This window comes from Dendropsophus ebraccatus, chromosome 9 (genome assembly GCF_027789765.1).
Source record: "Dendropsophus ebraccatus isolate aDenEbr1 chromosome 9, aDenEbr1.pat, whole genome shotgun sequence".
Lineage (NCBI taxonomy): Eukaryota > Metazoa > Chordata > Amphibia > Anura > Hylidae > Dendropsophus > Dendropsophus ebraccatus.
The window spans coordinates 96,935,515-96,955,365 of NC_091462.1; the positions used below are offsets into that span (position 1 = coordinate 96,935,515).

The following is a 19,851-nucleotide window of genomic DNA, read 5'->3' on the forward strand; positions in this document are numbered from 1 at the left end:
AATGCTGCGTTCTAGGGGTGGAGGGGCGGGCAGAGCTTCCTAGGTGGGTGTGATTACTGTTCGCCCCGCCCTCATGGTGTCGCCCTTCACTATATTGTAAGGAGTGCTGGGCGGGGCTCCGCCTGGTCCCCTCCTTGGTGGGCGTGACCGCGCTGTCGGAGATTTTAAATCCCAGTCGGCGGCATCGTAGGGCAGTGTGTGATCAGAGCTCTAGGAGGGAGGAGAGTGCGGTACAGCGGATCTATAGACAATGCTGAAGAACTGCGGGAGGAAGCTGCTGCTGTCCCTGGTGGGGGCGACACTCACCTGCCTGCTGGTGCTGATGGTGCAGCAGCAGGTCCGGCATGTGGTGGAGGAGCTGCCCCAGGAGATGGAGGACATACCCCGGCCGGAGGCTGAAGCTTCCCCTGCCCAGGCTGCGGAGGGGGGACAGGCATCAGCTGCCAAGGGGGCCCAGACCTTCTCGGCTTATATCAGCAAGCTGACCCGGGTGAGGAGGGACGTGGAGCAGGTGGCCACCCCATCTGCCGGGGCTCCCGGGGACAGCAAGCCCCCTGTGGAGGAGGTCAGCCCCACCGATGTCTTCATAGCAGTGAAGACCACCAAGAAGTTCCACCGCTCCAGGATGGACCTCCTCATGGACACCTGGATCTCCAGGAACAAGGAGCAGGTGAGATCTCATTGTCCCATCATCTCCTGACACACTGTACCAGCACCTCAGCTCTGATGGAACGGGGGACACCATCTCCTGACACACTGTACCATCATCTCCTGACACACTGTACCAGCACCTCAGCTCTTATACAACAGGGGGGACACCATCTCCTGACACACTGTACCAGCACCTCAGCTCTGATACAACAGGGGGGACACCATCTCCTGACACACTGTAACAGCACCTCAGCTCTGATACAACAGGGGGGACACCATCTCCTGACACACTGTACCAGCACCTCAGCTCTTATACAACAGGGGGGGACACCATCTCCTGACACACTGTACCAGCACCTCAGCTCTGATGGAACGGGGGGGGGACACCATCTCCTGACACACTGTACCAGCACCTCAGCTCTGATGGAACGGGGGACACCATCTCCTGACACACTGTACCAGCACCTCAGCTCTGATGGAACAGGGGGGACACCATCTCCTGACACACTGTACCAGCACCTCAGCTCTGATGGAACAGGGGGGACATCATCTCCTGACACACTGTACCAGCACCTCAGCTCTGATGGAACAGGGGGGACACCATCTCCTGACACACTGTACCAGCACCTCAGCTCTTATACAACAGGGGGGGACACCATCTCCTGACACACTGTACCAGCACCTCAGCTCTTATACAACAGGGGGGACACCATCTCCTGACACACTGTACCAGCACCTCAGCTCTTATACAACAGGGGGGACACCATCTCCTGACACACTGTACCAGCACCTCAGCCCTTATACAACAGGGGGGACACCATCTCCTGACACACTGTACCAGCACCTCAGCTCTGATGGAACAGGGGGGACACCATCTCCTGACACACTGTACCAGCACCTCAGCTCTGATGGAACAGGGGGGACACCATCTCCTGACACACTGTACCAGCACCTCAGCTCTGATGGAACAGGGGGGACACCATCTCCTGACACACTGTACCAGCACCTCAGCTCTTATACAACAGGGGGGACACCATCTCCTGACACACTGTACCAGCACCTCAGCTCTTATACAACAGGGGGGACACCATCTCCTGACACACTGTACCAGCACCTCAGCTCTTATACAACAGGGGGGACACCATCTCCTGACACACTGTACCAGCACCTCAGCTCTTATACAACAGGGGGGACACCATCTCCTGACACACTGTAACAGCACCTCAGCTCTGATGGAACAGGGGGGGGACACAATCTCCTGACACACTGTCCCATCATCTCCTGACACACTGTACCAGCACCTCAGCTCTTATACAACAGGGGGTGTCATCACTTTCCATGTCCTTCTGGCTGCTTGTATACTGTCTTAGTGTCTGTAATAACTGCTGTAGATGTAGTCAGTGAGCAGAGACGGCTGTGATGGTGATGTAGCTGCAGGACTGGACGTGGGGATCTTGTGCTTGTCGTCTGGTTGCGTCTTGCTTGGTCAATCTGCAAACTGTGTCTCTTCCACTACAACTCCCAGCATGCTCTGTTGCAAAACTACAACCCCCTGCACAGCCCATTGCAAACCTAAACCTCACTGCATGCTCCGGTGCAGAGCTAGAACCCTTACCATGGCTGTGGTTGTTGGTGCACGCTGGGAGTTGTAGTACGGCCGCCGGTTGGAGATCACTGCTCTCAGCCTCCTTATCACTTCAGTCTAAGCGTCTGCCTTGGACACCCATCTACCTGACGTCTACGTTTTCCTCCTGCCACATAGTGGCTTTCATTGTAATCCTGACTTGTGAATGAGGATCGGAGTCTCCCTTGAAGACCAGGGGGAGAGAGAGGATAAATTTCCGGAGTCCTATAGAATGACATCCTAGAATGAATCTCTTCTTTGGTTTCCCATTGTTTTGTTGGGTTTTGCAGGCGCTCGGCGTTCCCAGGGACCCAGCCTGTTCTCTCACGCTGTCCCCCCGCGTCTGATAACAATGCCCCTTTTCTCCCAGCAAGGAGAAAGGCTTCAGCCGCCTCTTCAAGCATCAGGATTTTATCATGGGAACACTTTAAGTCCAAGCTATCGCTGTGGTGTCCAGGTCAGGTTGCCTTAGAGATGTGGGCAAGTGAAGCCCCAAGACAAGGGGGAGGGATCGCTACTAAAATAGTGTATGGGGGGGGGCAGTTTTGGGATCCCCTTTGACAGGCTTGACAGACCCTGTAGGAGACTGAAGGACAGGCAAGGCTTGGAAGCGGAGTCCTAGTGAAACTGGTATTGGGTCCATTGACAGCTACTGGATGTGTGGGGGATAATCTGCAAAAAAAATCTGCATTTAAAAGCCTCCTGTCCCTTTAAGAGTCCAAATTCTGTTTTATACAGACCCCCTATACGGCAGATGAGCCTTCATGTATTTAGTCAGCAACGATCTTCTGTTTTGTTACTGTATTGCTGTGTATATTGCCAGGTCCTTAGGGTACAAGTGGAATTTCCAGTCCGACATGCCCGCGGGTAGTAAACATCCAGTGTTTAACCCAAAACAAAGTAGTCGCCTCCTCGCACACACGCGCTTCACCTTCACCGCTGGCACCCGTCCCGTATATTGGTTTATGCCAGGTGATATTAACCCTTACAGTAATTCCATATGACTTGCGAGGTGTCATGGATGGACACAATGGGCCCGTATCCCGTGTCGTCTTCTCCTATACTGTTACCTTGTCCTATTGTCTCTGCGTTGGTTTTCTATGACTATATGGGTTACTCATGATTAAAAGAGCAGCCTATACCCGTAGTGACTGAGATTATACAATATTTAATAGTCGTCCCCCTCTGGCGTATACACTCTTTTGTTTTTCTAACCTTTAGGATAATGACTAACACTTTAGGGCTATTGGTTATATAGACACTGTACAATAGACGTGACAGTTCTCTGGATACTTGGTTTCTTTGAGTGGCAGGTGAGAGGTAATTTAAAGGTTAATGCTGCTGATCTTATCAGGCCCCATGCTGAGATGACAGGCCTGTCGTAGAACCATGCGTGACATGCCCCTCTGGCAGTGAATGGGTTAGACGCTGTGCACACCTCAGACAGCCGAGAGCCCACAGACTTGTGCCTGTCCCCGTGGCAGTGACAGCTCCTGGCAGCCTCAGGTGTAACGGCTCGGGGTAGGCGTACCCAGCTCCTGACATGCTCCTGACGTGCTGCACTGTGTATATATCAACACTGCGGCCGCTGGAAGAATTCCCATTTGTTTGTGGTATAAACATACCGAGGTTTATGGTCCAATCTGAACTGGGAGCAACCGGTTGTGACCTCCCGGAGCCAGTTCTTGGGGGACTGCACAACTTGTTTCACCTATTTTTGCATCCAAAAATGTTGACATAGTAAACAGGGTGGGGAGGTAATTTTCTCTTTAATTATTAGTGATGAACGGCCTGTACCGGGGTGGGGAGGCCGTGTTTTGGGTTCAGTTGTATTGCAAACAGTCACCTTCCTCCTCCCATAATAACATTTTCAGCTGAGCAGGTAGCATCCTGTCAAACCTGTCTGCTGGCAGCACAGCGGGAAATTCAAATTCAAAATAATTCCATCCGACATTGGAGATTGCACCATAACTTGTATATTGTGTCACCTATCAGGGCTACCGGACAGAATTAGACTACCCCCCCCCCCTTCTTCTAGTGAAATTCACCAAAGGCGCTACCCATTGTTAACACTAGCAAGGCCAGACCTCTGGGGGGCATAGCAGAAGGGAGTGGGGGAGGTGGGGGGGTCTTCCATTGTCCACACCTACAACAGTGGTGGTCTCTATTGTTACTAGAGGAGTTGGCATCCTGTCATTATTAAATCTGCTGATTTTTAGAACAATGATGTTTCCTCTGCCTTAACCCTCATTTCTTAAGGGACTTGAACATTCGGTAGCCGAAACTGAAATTTTTGAGAAGTGCGGGGAGCAAAAAAAAAAAAAATTTCAATTTGAGAGTCAACAGCAAAAAAAATAATGCAGAAGTTATTTAGAATTTCGGTAGCGTCTGGCCAAAATGAGTCACCGAAATGGGAGGGTTGTAAAATTCTGGAAAATTTTAGCAATTTAAAAAAAAAAGTTCTAGCATTGGTGAAGCTGCCTGCTGTCAGTCGTCCTCCTTACCCCCCACCTCGCCTGTCACTTTGCTCTCCTGCCAGGTTGACATTCACTTGTCGCCTACATGTTAGCCGGGTTGTAAAACTTCAGAAGCTTTTTATACACCGCAGTTGACACTTGTGAACCTTGTACTTTGCCTTAGGAACTTAACCTCACCTCTTCCAGAACATTGTCATTCCAGTGAACCAGATCTTAAGGAACCAAAAAAAAGTATGAAATGACCTAAAATACTGTAAAAGTCCCGGAAAGGTGGACGTGTACGCCTATGGATTAATATAGGATTGGGGTAAAAGGTTAAAGTTGCAGGAATCTGGGCATTCCAGAAAGTACCATTAGTTGGAGAGCAGATAAAGGTTAATTGTTTGGGTTTGATTGGGTTTCCTGGCCGGGCTCCTGAAGACATAGGCCGGGCAGGAAGGGGTGTGAGGCCGCCATTCTGCAGATCAGATATCTCCCAAGAGGTGACACTTAGGGCTCTAAACAGGCCCGTCCCTTCCTCTCAAGGAGCAGGCAAGCAGGCTACAAGCTTCCGGAGTTTCCTTCCAATATAGAGGGTGCACGCTGTTCCTTTCCTGTCCATCCATAAAGAAAGGAGACTCTTCTTTCTTAGCCAGAAATCATCCCATTGTCTTTCGGCCTCCGTAGGGAGAAGGAGGGGGGGGGTGGGGTAATGGAGACGGGATTAGATTGTTCTTAGCAGGACCTGGCCATAAACAGTCTTTTTATCTATTAATAGTATCAGACGAAATAGATGCAAGAAAAATAAAGGCCGCTACCGGGAACGGCCTCTTTTCATGATGTTGACCATTTGGGAAATCTGGCCCGCATAAGTTAAGCAGATAAGGAGGGAGGGTGAAAAAATACTAGTTTAAGCTATGGCGACAATAGGCACAATAGCCACTTTAACCAATTTCTGCCTTTCTTGTGTTAAATTCCCCTCCGTAAATAATCCTAAAGCCACCCCCCACTTCATTCTTTCACCCCCTTCCCCCTCTCGGGTACCACAGGAGGAAGAATAGGTCTCCACATCAATCATTTCCTTTTCTTCTCCCTTCAATACCCCAAGCTTAACCAGGCCAGCTGTATGCTAATAAGGACGGACATGTCTCAGCTTAAACTTTCCCTCAATGACAAGAAGGGGAGCTGGCGACATTTAGCCCCCTTTGTTAGAAAACAGACTCCCAACTTTTCCACCCCTGATATAAAGAATACCCGCTGCCAGCATAAATGATTGTTGACAGCAAAGCTACCACTTCAGCCGGTTTCCAGGCCCACTTCCCTCCTACTACTTTATCCTTTGTTTTTGTGGTGGTTTTTTTTGCATACTTTATTTATCTTTTTCCCCCAAAGCGAGCGGCAGCTGGCGTGATGTCCGCTCCTCTTCTGCTTTCTCCAAAACTGATTGATGGAACTTACGTTTTCTCGTGTTGTGAATATCGTCCTGGCCACAACAATGGGGAGCGCACAATGGAAACCTAACCACAGACAGGCGACATCTGCTGAGCCTTAGCTGTGTAAATAAGAAGTGCGGCCGGGCAGGTGGAGAAGGTAGATGAGGGCGGGGTAAGGAAGGTAGCCGGCAGCCTTGCAGCAACATAAGCCTAGCGCTTTATACAGCTATTAAGTTACATAGGAACGGCTGGGGGCGTGAAAACAAAAAAATAGAAGAAGAATTTGCAAACAAAGTGGCGGGCAGGTGTTAAGGCTGGCAGAGCTCTTGGCTCGATTCAAGTCAGGTTTAAGGATGCCAAGTCTCGTGCCACAGAAACAGCTGCTTTTGCTGTAGATAATGTCCACTATAAGGAGGCTGAATGTGGTGAATATCAGTAGGGAACAATATACTTTGTATTAGCATACTAATCTTGGGGGTCATCATATTGTCTTTGGAAATTAGCCCGTCTCTGTATAACAAAGCGTCAGCGTTAAATCTTCCTCCATTGTCATTTACCAGCCTAGGGGAAAGGAGGGTTTTATCCTCCAAGTTTTTTTAACCAACACAGCTGTCTCTTTTCAAAGGCTTCTCCATACAATAGAAACTGCTTGTGGGTCTGCACAGGAGTAGTCCCAAATTACATGCCCCCGTCCCCCCCCTAACCATCTGCTTTTCTACATCCTATTTGAATAAGACTCCCAGGTGCACCAAAAATCTAATGTTCTTTTGTTGGTTTTGTATCTTTCAGACTTACATATTCACCGACGGTGAAGACGAAGAGCTGCAGCAAAAGACAGGTGAGATGGGGTTTACTTGTTTGTAAGGCCACTTTGTATGGAGTGGAATTTTTCGAGATTTCGGATTTCTATTATGTCAGAGGCCAAAAGATTGATAAAATACTAGAGACGGTTTGTTACAATTTGGTAAACCGTAAAGTTTAACATTTTACCATATAACCAAGATTTTTAAAAAGTCAACTTTGGAATTTTATCAATTTATCAGTCTTGGTTGTATAGTAAAAAGTTAGATTTAGGTTTTACCAAATTGTCAATTTTTATCAATTTTGTAAATCTTAAAGTCAACATTTTACTATATAACTAAGACACTAGGATTAATAAGAGTAAAAAGTTGACTTTAGGACTTACCAATCTTTGTCTTCCTAGAATTGTAATCTCTAAACTTGGTTCATATGTTATAACTGTATCTAGCCTGTCAATACAGGGATAAGACAAGGTGGTTAAGTGCCCTTCGACTTTGCCGGGACATAATCCTTACAAATGGTCGTCATCCTGCTTTGGGCTCCTTAGACTGTATTTTACCCCCTTTTTATGGTTAAGACCTTCTTAACTAGACTTTTGAGGAGTAATCTATAGCATTAACCAGTATGGATAGTGGGGGCTGGAACACCAGCAGAGGGGTGGGTTTTGTACTAATGCGGCATGTGTATTTTTTTCCCCCATTGAGTCTGGGTCATGGCCTTTATTCTCCTCATGTAAATGATTTCCATTCAGACTACTGATACAGCTTCTATTGAGAGCACACACCCAGTAACAGGTGGCCTGATCTGGGAAAGTCCATGCTCAATAGGCCAGCGTTCCTTGAAAAAAAAAATAGCTTGGGGTGGGCCGACTTGTAATTAACCCTTTCAAATGTTTCCCCACTTGAGCCTGCCCAGCCCCCCATTCCTTGCAAAGTGGCAATGTCTTGTCCCATCTGCTACCTCCATCCCCCAGTGTGATGTTATTCTCTACTGTAACCTTATACCCTCGCCCCCCAGCAGCTGTATGAAACCACGCTTGCAATTACTGATCATAACCCACAATTCTTTGCAATTTGCTTCCATTTTAACCATAGTTTTACTGTATTCTCTTGCAGGAAATGTCATCAGCACAAACTGCTCAGCAGCTCACAGCCGGCAAGCCTTGTCCTGCAAAATGGCCGTGGAGTATGACAAGTTCATAGAATCTGGCAAAAAGTGAGTGTCCGTGAAGCCAAAAAATATAAAAAAAGAATGGTTTACCAAGAGTTTGTTGGTGATTGAGTGTTGCTATCCAGTTCTTCTAGCTAACCCATTGTCTCTTCTGCTCGTCTTAGGTGGTTCTGCCATGTGGATGATGACAACTATGTCAATATAAAGACTATGATAAAACTGCTCTCTCGCTATTCTCATACTAATGACATCTATATTGGGAAGCCAAGCTTAGACCGGCCTATCCAAGCAACTGAGAGAATCAGTGAAAGTAAGATGGTAAGTAACTTAGACCGTCTTGACTCCTTAGACACCAGTAAGAACATTTTAGATAGTATTGTTAATTTACCTCCACCATTGTACTAATAAGACATCTTCTTCTCAGCGTCCCGTCAATTTCTGGTTTGCCACAGGAGGCGCTGGTTTCTGCATTAGCCGCGGGCTGGCCCTGAAAATGAGTCCATGGGCAAGGTAAGGATTGATTTTTTTCAATTACCCATATGACTCTTGGGGTCTGGAGTTTTTTATGTTAGACTTTGGGTTCATGTGGATATTAAGGGTTTCCTGTCTTTGTTTTTATTAGTGGTGGACACTTCATGAACACAGCTGAGAAGATCAGGCTTCCTGATGACTGCACCATTGGTTATATCATAGAGTCTGTGTTGGGTGTGAAGTTGATCAGAAGCAACCTCTTCCACTCTCATTTGGAGAACCTGCACCAAGTTCCTCAAAGTGAAATCCAAAATCAGGTAAGCATTGTTGAATAACTATTTTGGTCTTAAATAGTGGATTTTCTTTGGTTTCGAACGCTCCATAGTTATGTACTGGATAGACTGCCATCATTGTGTGTAGCCAATTAGAAAAAAACGTAGGTTGTAACCAACATTTTGTTTCCTAGGTGACGTTAAGTTATGGAATGTTTGAAAATAAGAGGAATGCTATCCTGATGAAGGGGGCTTTTCCGGTTGAGGAGGATCCTTCAAGGTAAGGAGCTTTTAGTGTTTTATATTTTTTCTCATAGCCCCAATCTGTTTGTTTAGCTAGTCAAAGGCCATCTGTTGGCTTTAAAGGTCATATGTATCATACTGTCCCGGACGAGCCCCCAAAGTTTACATATGAAAACTTAATCAAAAATCTAAACATGTTATGTTTTCCTCTTTTTAGATTCCGATCCATCCACTGTCTGTTGTATCCAGACACTCCCTGGTGCCCCAAGAATGTTGCCTATTAGAAGACTACAAATCTTCTTCAACCTCGTCCCAAGTTTCCCTGGTATCCAAAGGGCTATGTGGGACCTGTACGTGTTACCCTTGCTGTGAACGTCGCCGGTTTCTGGTGCTGTGCATGGAACGCACAGTGTTTCGTTTCATAGGCTGCTGTGCGGCCGGTTACTGTTTCTGCTTGAGCAGCCAGTGACAGCTTATCTCTACAGAGCACCTCCTTGTTTGGCTAAGAGGTGTGCGGACTTTTGGAACAGAGCCTGTAGACTGACATACATGGTGCTTGTGTGTCGTGTGGCTCGGTCAAAGCCTATAGACTTTTATGAAATTGCTTTGCTGCGTTCTTATAGAATGTGTGCTGAAGAACTGCCTGCTAAAAGTTTGCTTCATGTGAGCTACCTATAGTTTATTTACAAGGAAAAACAAAATTGCTTTCCCTATAGTGGACCAAATCTTAAAGCACCAATTCTCGTAAGTGGAACCTATGTTCTGATGTTCCCTAGTGATCTTTTTGGTACTTTAAATACCAGCTTGTAATAATTCCAGCAGGACCTTCTTGGTGCTACTAGTTTTTGAATTTTTAGGTCTTGCCTGCAGTTTTGGGAAAGTTCCAAGTTATTCTAGAGAATTATTCCCTATATATATTTTTTTAGGCTCCGGATGTATGCCCAAATGAAGACCCCCTCCCCCTAGATATATATATATTTTTTTATTTCAATGTACTTAAGCTCTGGTCCCATCAGGTTGGAGTGTTCCTTGCTGTAGATCCTGGAGATGATCACCACTGGGAGCATTACACAGGATAGGACCGGGGCTTTACCAGATTCCTGCCGGTGTTCTGCAGTTGCAGTTGTGGCGGTGAATCTGGTAACCTCTTTTCAAGGCACTTTGATTTACTATGTATAAATATTAGAGCTGGACTCTAAAAGCACCTTAAGCTGCCACATTGAACATTTTTGAAGTCTAAAGCCCATTTTTGTCTAGACCATTATTGATGGCCTAAGGAAGAACAGGGTTTGTAGTTAGGCCTGAAGGCAACTTTTTGTATTTCAAAAAACTTCAATGCTGAAACTCTGCCAGTAAAGACTGACCAAAGCCCATTCTGTTAATCCAACATTACATAACCCTTACATATCTATCATACCATTACAGTCTATAGCTGAATTAACGTACAGCCCTGTAAACATGGCGCCTTACAGTTACCTGTAGAATTATGTGATTTAGAAACGGTCCAAGACCACTTTTGTTGGGACTATAGGCTATTGAGTAAGATCCTGTGACCCCCACCCTAGCCAATAGCAAATACACCTGTCCCCTTATTTCTACCCCTTGTTAACCCTTTTCTACCAAATCCTTTTCAGTTAGTCAATAACATTGCCTGGATAGCATTGTGCCCATTAGAACTCTATGCAAAACCATGTTCTCGTCTGGAAACAAACTCTGCATTTCCCAGAGCACACAGCCCCTTCATGGACCGGTCCACTCTGCCGATTCTAAGCAGCGTCCTACGGTCTAACTGCACAGTTGTGTTCTGCAGATTTGCTATGCCACTTAGGTTTCCAGCAACCCAAGGGTCTATCCATTTCAGTCCATTTAATGGCAGAGTTTTACGGCAGCTTCAAGGTGTCACTTTGGGGGTTGAATGTTATTGCCCATAGTGGGCGTTGCTTGTATATATAATGTAAAGATGCAGTATTTTTACTGTGGATCTCAAAATTTTTTTAATGTATCTAATGAATTTATATTTTTTTCTGTTGATCAGAAAATGTCCGGTTTACGGAAATGAAATCTGTTCTATGTTAAACGCGCTTGCATTATTAATTAAATTATCCCAGTATCTGGGGGTTCATGGTTATAGGACTTTTTATTGTTTAAAATCTAAAAGAGAATTAACATTTGTTCTCAGGGGAATTATACCTGGTGTCAGGGTGATTCTGATGTATGTCATTCTCTGCTTTAAATAAAGCAGTTTTTTTGCTTATAATCGTTGTATTGTCTCACTATTTGTGTACACGCAGCTTTGACATCACAAGGGTTCTGGTATTCTGTGGTCACATGATCGGGGGAGGGCTTGTACAGGGTAGGTGAGGCTGTCAGCTAATGCTGAGGTTCAGAAAATTAGAAACTTGTAAAAAAAAAAAAAATGTAGTAATGTAGTAAATCTCTGTTGATCAAGAAGATATTTAAGATTACCGTACTGCTTTATAAGGTGATCATGGGTTTTCCATATTAAGTGACCCATATTTTTGTTCATTATAGTTAGTCTATATCCAATGGTTGTCTACAAGACTGCTTTAAACAGAAATGGGGAACCTTCAACCCTCCAGCTGTTGTAAAGCTACAATTCCCATCATGGCTTCGCTTTGGCTGGCTAGGCATAATGAAAGTTGTAGTTTTGCAACAGCTGGAGGGCCGAAGGTTCTCCATCCCTGACTAAAAACATAATAAATGTGATTTGTAAGACACAGCAAATTTTGTCACAATTTACACAAAATTCAAGGAAAATTCTGATTACCCCTCCCCCCCATGTGCAACTGGTCATCACCTAGCATTAAAAAAGAAAAAAATGGCTGCCACCATAGTTCAGTTTTCAATGAGTAAAGAGGGACTATAGATCCTTCCTCTGATTTAGGACTCTAGTATCTAGGTCTTACTATGGCCCCAATATGATATCCACCCACCATCCACGTGCCATATATAATACTTGTGTATGGCAGGGGGTCTCGGGCACCCGGGCCTGGGTACAGTTGCTACTTCATCTCCTATAGTGACACATCTGGTACAACAGCAGACAACAATTACCATAAGCTGGCTGTAAGCATTTATAGATAAGAGTAATAAAGATTTTTCTGGAAGTTCTCGCTCTGGTTATGAGTGTGCACATACAGGAAATGTTGAAGATCAAGAACAGTTTCAAACCACATTGCCTGCTTCCTCTTCAGCTGCCCAGAAGCAGCAAGTTACCCAGAAATGAGTCAGGCGCTGCCAGCCGGCTTCAGACATCTACCCACAAGAAGACGTGCTCCGCAACAGAAGGGGAAAAAAGCTTATCGTAAAACAATCTAATATTGCTACACAAGTGACAAAACACTGTGGGCAGAAGGTTAATGTGACTGATGGATAACCCTGCACTCAGCAGATAAACAGTGGCTTATATGACGCATTTCCCATCACTATCATGATAAACCACATCATCGTAAGGCCTCGTTCACACTCGCCTGCTTTGGTCAGTATTTCGTGTTCACATTCGAAACCAGGAATGGAAACCATGCAGAAAAAGAATGGGAAGATTTACACGTCTTTTATGTGTTGCCTTGTGAATGAGACCTTTAAGCATTACTGTTATTTGACAAAAATTTAGATCTGTTGGAGTCTGTTCAGACCCCATCCAATAGCAAGAATGAGGTTTGGGAGAAGTACTTGACCGTCTCTCCCATCTATCTGCAGGAGACAGGATCCATAGACTTTCTATAGAATCTGTCCTGCAGTGAGAGAGTGAGAAGGGCTCAGAGCTCTTCTCCTGGTTTGTTCTAGCGATTGGGGAAGACTGAACACCCAGTCCCTGGTTTATTTGCTGATTTGGACATCCTTGTTAAGATGATTCAGCCAATTGTAATGGGTACATGTAGAATCTGCACTGTGTCAAATGACCAGAACAAACCGCATCCTAAAAGATCTGCAACCAGACCAGGATTTACAAGCACATTACAACCATCTGGTTTATTTGGCTGGTTTGGGCCTATGACCCCTGCTTTGGCATGGATGGTCTAACAGGTTGAAGGTTGCCCTTTGGGCCCAATTATCAGCCGAACAGGTCAACGTTGTGCTTTGTAAGGGTATGTCCACACTACCGAATCCTGGCTCGTTCGCGTCTCTCCGCTGCTCCCAAAGACTTCATGCTATGGTTTGGCAGATTCCGACGTCCACCTGAAGAATGAACCCGCTCATACTTCCGGCGGGTGGCGGAATCTGCCAAACCATAGAATGAAGTCTATGGGAGCAGCAGAATCCGCGTCGGGTGTTCCTCCGGGATTATGTAGTGTGCACATACCCTAATAGGAGATGTGTAAGGGAATGCCTGAGCCTTGTAATAGGCTCAGTGTTGGACTGGGGTATCTGGGGGCCCACCAATGAAGAACCAGTGAGAAACAACATGTCAGTCAGTGTTTGTGCCGGTTCTAAAGCTGGAGGCCCACCAGAGGATTCTCCAGTCCGACACTGAATAGGCTATGTGAATTGTCGTCAGTCTGAGAGATCTGCACTCATAGTGCATTTAATGTAGTTAAAAACAATGAATTTTACTGACAAAGGTTATAATAGAAGATCATGGAACTATGATTTTAAGTCTAATGTCGGCTGTCAATATAAAGTATATTGAGGCCTCCCAAGTCTCCACCGACAAATGTTCATGGAGATAGGGGTTGAGCTTGCTGGGATTTTCACTTCCCAACCCCATTATTTTTGGTAAGAACTGTTTGCCTGCAGCTTACCCCTCTACATAGATAACATAGGCACGTTCGGCCATGATGGGGAGGATGTAAGAGATAATTGTCGGATGAACGATCATCTAGCCAACAATTGAAGGTGTGCGGTCACCTCAACATATTCCATGTTCATCCAACCATGTCCTGGAAACCAGATTACATCGGCCAATGTTTCCATCCACTGTCATGACAAGAGTGTAGTTAAATTTAGAAGGTTAAGAGGTTCCCTGCTGTACAAATACTATACATCTTATACACAACTTACACTAGACAAGAAAAACACTTAGTTTCCGTTCCCGGAGTGGGAAAATAAATGGGGAATCTTAGTAATGCCAAGAATTGGATGCAGCTAATTATTATGCAGATATGTTTCCATGACTAAAGACTATGACGCTGAGCTGTTGTACATAAGTTATAGTATATCGTGTGTATATTGTGGTCTGCAGAATCTGGAATGGTTTTTTCAGGTTCTAAGCCTCCTCTGATACGTGCTTTTATTTTGTAGGATGAAAACACATCTGGTGGCATTGCAGTTTTCAATACTTACTATTGGAAAGCAGTGACATGCTGCAATGCAACCCCATTGTGTCTGTTTACCCTTTAGGTGAGTTTTTGCTGATTTTTTTATTATTTATTACAGATGAGCATGCTTGAGTCCGATCGTGCGGCATTTGAATACGGGTGGCTGAAGAAGTTAGATGCAGCCCTAGGGAGTCCTGGAAATTTGCATATAACCATAGGCCATAGGCTGGATCCATGTTTTTCCAAACTTCCTAGGGCTGCCTCCAACTTCTTCAGCCACCAGTATTCAAATGCCGCATGATCAGACTCAAGCATGCTCGATTAGCGCTCATCTCTAGTATTTATACATCTTGACCTTTCAGATCAGTCAAGTAAATGTCACACATAAAGTGATGTTTAGCCACCCAGCAAATTGAATGAAAACTTCCCTCTTAAGTGGTTCTGACCTTTTTACAAAGAGGAAGCAAGACACTTAAAGGGACCGATATCAGATCCTGTTTTTGCAGTAATAAGCTGTAAAGAAACCAAGTATTGGCATTGTAGGGGTCTGCACAGGTTTAGTTTATCGTATGTTGATTTGTGCCTGAAATCCACAGCATCCTCTGATTTATACCTATATCAGAACCCAATGCGCTCAAATTTTTAGATTGGAGATAGATAGGAGATAAAGAAGATCCTGGACTCTGGACAATGCAAACTTTGTAATGTGTCAGCATACCTTTAGAAAATTGTTCACATGTCCTGTTTTTAAAGGGGTTATCCAGCAAAATCCTTTTCTTTCAAATCAACTGGTTTTAGAAAGTAATATAGATTTGTAATTTACTTCTGTTTAAATATCTCAAGTCTTCCAGTACTTATCAGCAGTGGCGGTCTCTGGCACCAAGCACCCCAAGCGATCGCTTGGGGCCCCCAACATCCAGGGGGGCCCCCACGCCCCGCTCTTGTGCTCAAGACCGCTGGACAGGGCCACTGTCCCGCTCGCTGCTGCCATCTGAACTGTAACTATGAGCACTCGTAATGAGCGCTCATAGTTACATGCAGCAGCACTGACAGGGCGGGAGACATTGGCTCCCTTCCTGTCAGTCACTCTTGTGGCCGCAGGAAGGGCTTTTCCTGCTGTCACAAGTGGTAGCTTTGTCCTTGTGGTGCCGGCGTTCCAGTGACATCACTGGAGCATCGGCGCCAGGACAAGGGGAGTGCGGCCTCTTGTGATCGCAGGGAAAACCCTTCCTGCGGCCACAAGAGTGAAGAGAAGAGGAGATGCCCGGACCCAGGTGAATATAAGTGTTTGTTTTATTGTGTTATATACTATATGGGAGGGGGAGCACACAGGGGTCTGTTTAACTGGGGAAGCGCACATCGGGGGTCTATATAAATGGGGGGAGCACACAGGGGGGCTATATAACAGGGGGAGCACACAGGGGGGCTATAGACTACTGGGGCTTCACAGAGGGGTCTATATACTACTGGGGGCAGCACACAGGGGTTCTATATACTACTTGGGGCAGCAGAATGGGGTCTATATACAACTTGGAGAGCACACAGGAGGTCTATATCCAAGTGGGAGAGCACACAGGGGGGCTATATACTACTGGGGGAGAACACAGGGGTCTATATACTACCGGTGGGGCACACAGGGGGTCTATATACTACTGGGGGAACATACAGGGGGTCTATATACTACTTGTGAGGCACACAGGTGGTCTATATATAACTGGGGGAGCACACAGGGGTCTGTATACAACTGGGGCAGCACACAAGGGGTCTATATAATACTGGTGGGGCACACAGGAGGTCTATATACTACTGGGGGAACCACACAGGGGGTTTATATACTACTAGAGGAGCACACAGGGGTCTATATCCAAGTGGGGGAGCACACAGAAGGTCTATATCCAAGTGGGGGAGCACACAGGGGGGCTAAATACCCCTGAGGGAGCACACAGGGGGCCTATATACAGTGGGGGAGCACACAGGGGGTATATACAATTGGGGGCAGCACACAGGGGGTCTATATAAAACTGGGGCAGCACACAGGAGGTCTATATACTTCTGGGGGAGCACACGGGGTGGCTATATATATAACTGGGGGAACACACAGGGGGCTATATACTACTGGGGGAAGCAAACAAGGGGTATATACTACTGGGGGCAGGACACAAGGGGTATATACTATTGGGGGCAGCACACAAGGAGTATATATTACTGGCAGTAGCGCACAAGGGGTATATACTACTGAGGCAACACACAGCGGTCTATTGTTTTGGAACGCGTGTTGAGGGGGGGGGGCCCAGACATAACTTCGCTTGGGGCCCCAGAAATGCCAAGACCGCCCCTGCTTATCAGCTGCAGTATGTCCTGCAGGAAATGGAGCAATATCTACTGTCTGACATTGCTGTCCATCTCTGTCCATGTCAGAACTGTCCACAGCAGGAAAGGTTTTCTATGGGGATTTGCTACCACTCTGGACAGTTCCTGCAGAGAGCACTGTGTCAGACTAAAAGAAAACAACATTTCCTGCAGGGCATACAGCAGCTGATAAGTATGGGACAGCTTGGGATTTTTAAATAGACACAAATTACAAATTTTTATAACTTTCTGACATCATTTAAATTGAAAGAAAAAGATTTTCACTGCCCCAGCAGTGCCCCCTATATTATCACTTGAGATGAGTGCAACACGAGCATGGTCGAGTCTGATTGTTCGGCATTTGAATACCAATGGCTGAAGAAGTTGCAGGATGAAGCCCTACGGAATCCTGGAAAACATGTATACAGCCCAGAATGTCAAAATGGCGACAAGGAAGCCGCGAGCGATATAGGTAAATGGACTTCCCTTTTACTATGGGACCTATACCAGGTGGACATTCACTTCAATGCCCTCAATAAGCCCCATTCTCCACTATAAATCAGTATTTGTGGGTAAACAGCCCTTCCTTCCTCTCTCCCTCCCCCGGTAGTTGAAAGTGAATGTCAGCTCTACGTATTTTACTCTTTCTTTCCTGTGACAGGTTCCTTCAGCTTGTGCATGTCAATGACGGCTCGGCTCCATTCACACTCTTCTTTCACAATTCAAACCAAACATTCTCCCATTTTGGCCTTCCTTTCGGCCCCCTGACTGGAGCGTGCATTGTGGGCCTGGTTGCCATGGAAACCTTTCTATCGTGGCTGATAAAGGGTCTTTTTGTGCCCGGAGACTCTCGGTACTTTGTCCCCACAGCTTTTACATAAGGACGTGTTGGACTAAAGTGATTGTTGGGGTGTAAATAAACTGTTTGGATTTTAAGTAGGGAGGGTGAGGAAACATTACACGGGTGACAGGATTGTGCATTATAGTCTGCATCATCTCCTCCGTGGGGCAGACAGCGTACACTACATACAGCGAGCCAAAACATATACATTACGACTAAGGATATACTCAACTTCCCAATTTATCATAGAGAGGTCCGAAAGGCAGAGATAATGTATATACTCCTCAGCGCTGAAAACACAATTGGCCAGGTAAGTCAAGATCCACTGCAGGCAGCTCCCATTGTTATTGCCGACCAATGGTGTCCCAGATGTGCTCGCTGGGAGACAAGTCCAGAAAGGCTTCAGGACATGGAAGCACATCTACCATGCCCTACACATCTAAACACATAGGGGCGTGGAGTTGTCGTGTAAAAATATGGCTTCTGGGACACTTTGGAGAAATGGCCGTACCACTGGTTCCACAACCATCAATGTAACACGGAGTGGTCAGTGTACCTGGACTAAATACTACAGGGGTCTGACTCCTGTACGTTATGTCCCCCCACACCATAATCCCAGGAGAAGGATCAGTGTGATGTTCCCTCATGAAGGCCTCTCCATGGTGTTGTCCACAAGGTCTGAGACCTCTATCCCAGCCATCATTGCATCTAAGACCTGACCTGAGATCTTGTGATTTTCATAGTTCCACAACTTTTCTTTCTTGGTGTTGCAATTTCAGTGTTGAGGAGTGTTCTATGCTGCAGGTGCCACAAGACTAGTAGAAGGGCTATGCCAAAATTCTTGCAAAGGCAACTGATCGGTGGTCTTCTGATCACTGGGATTCACAGCATTCACAAGAACAGGGGTTTCTTGTCACACAGTGGGTATGCTCAGCCACCTCTCCATTCTTCTGCTATGGAACTGAAGATAGCCAACAACTGATCTCTTTTCTCAGATATCTTGGGCAGTCCCATAGTGAGTGAAAGGAGCGGAAACCAAGCACTCCCAACACTTTTGGGCAGGGGACTTACTAGATAAACTTGTCCCTTGTCAAGTCCTGAGTGGACCTTCAACACATATGCTTGCCCACCACTTTATTCACCCATTTGACATCTGATGATAGCCTAGTACAGCAATAATTTGTTAAAATGGTTCCTTGGCATTAAAGGAGTAGTTCACCCCAAAAATTACAGAGATTTGTAATTTACTTATATTAAAAAAAATCTAAAGTCTTCCAATACTTTTCAGCTACTATATGTCGTGCAAGAAGTGATATTTTTTCCAGTCTGGAGAGCAGGAGAGGTTTTCTATGGGGATTTGCTACTGCTCTTGACAGTTCCATACATGGACAGAGGTGGCAGCAGAGAGCACTGTGTCAGACTGGAAAGAATACACCACTTCCTGCAGGACATACAGCAGCTGATAATCACTGGAAGACTTGCAATTTGTTTTTAATAGAAGTAAATTACAAATCGCTGGCACTTGCTGGGACCAGTTGATTTGAAAAAAAAAACCAGTGATTATCTGTAATGCCCAGGGTAACCTGGCAGCAAGTGTTCAGCCAGCTTCTTTTGCAGCGCCACCAGAGGACAGACAAAGTATTGCACAGTAACGCCCTGTAAAAATCAATTAGTTGTATATGTACCCCCATCTTGCATCACCCCAGTTCATGCTTACCTCTTACACATACTGTGAGTATACTATATACTGTGCCACCTTGAGTTCAGTAACTCTCTGGAGAAACGTATGGGCCTTATGTTACAGGCCTAATAATAACATACTAGCTGGCCAGGTGCCAACCCTAATGCTACGCAGCGATCTGAAAACATAAAATCTCTAGAGTTTTGGCCCATCCCACATAATAACCGCTTGTACTTTGCCTAAGAACATTGTCTGGCCCAACACAGAGGCCAGATGGGTTGTGAGATGTCATCAAGTTGCAGATTACAGCAATTTGATGGAGTCAGATAGGATCCAGTTTCTGGAGGCAGGTGGCACAAATTTGCAAGAGTAAAATATATTCTTTCTTAATTTTCCAAACTCACAAATCTGTCCGCATCTGCATGGATAACAGTATCGCGGCCCTATGGCCTGGATTTGGTTTCATAGCATTAGCATTCCTATGTATGTATATCTGTCATTCAACCCGGTAATGAGATTCTACGTGATGGTTATATGGCTTTTTATAACAAAACCATCTTAAAAGGGCTGTCTAGTGAGG

At 45.7% G+C, this 19,851-nt stretch overlaps 1 protein-coding gene across 1 annotated transcript; it reads left to right on the forward strand.

The window, feature by feature from the left end:
* Positions 1–208: 208 nt before the first annotated feature.
* Positions 209–11,378, forward strand: LFNG (LFNG O-fucosylpeptide 3-beta-N-acetylglucosaminyltransferase). The gene is made up of 8 exons (XM_069983931.1): positions 209–670; positions 6,954–7,002; positions 8,081–8,180; positions 8,300–8,453; positions 8,560–8,645; positions 8,758–8,923; positions 9,073–9,158; positions 9,339–11,378. Exons 1-8 carry the CDS (start codon positions 251–253, stop codon positions 9,403–9,405), a joined length of 1,128 nt encoding a protein of 375 aa, XP_069840032.1. The 5' UTR covers positions 209–250; the 3' UTR covers positions 9,406–11,378.
* The last annotated feature ends 8,473 nt before the right edge of the window (positions 11,379–19,851 follow it).

Coding starts and splice junctions, on each gene's coding strand:
- LFNG (XM_069983931.1), top strand. CDS start 251: ATGCTGAAGAACTGCGGGAGGAAGCTGCTGCTGTCCCTGGTGGGGGCG. Junction 7,003..8,080: donor AGAGCTGCAGCAAAAGACAG/GTGAGATGGGGT, acceptor ATTCTCTTGCAG/GAAATGTCATCAGCACAAAC. Junction 8,181..8,299: donor TTCATAGAATCTGGCAAAAA/GTGAGTGTCCGT, acceptor TGCTCGTCTTAG/GTGGTTCTGCCATGTGGATG.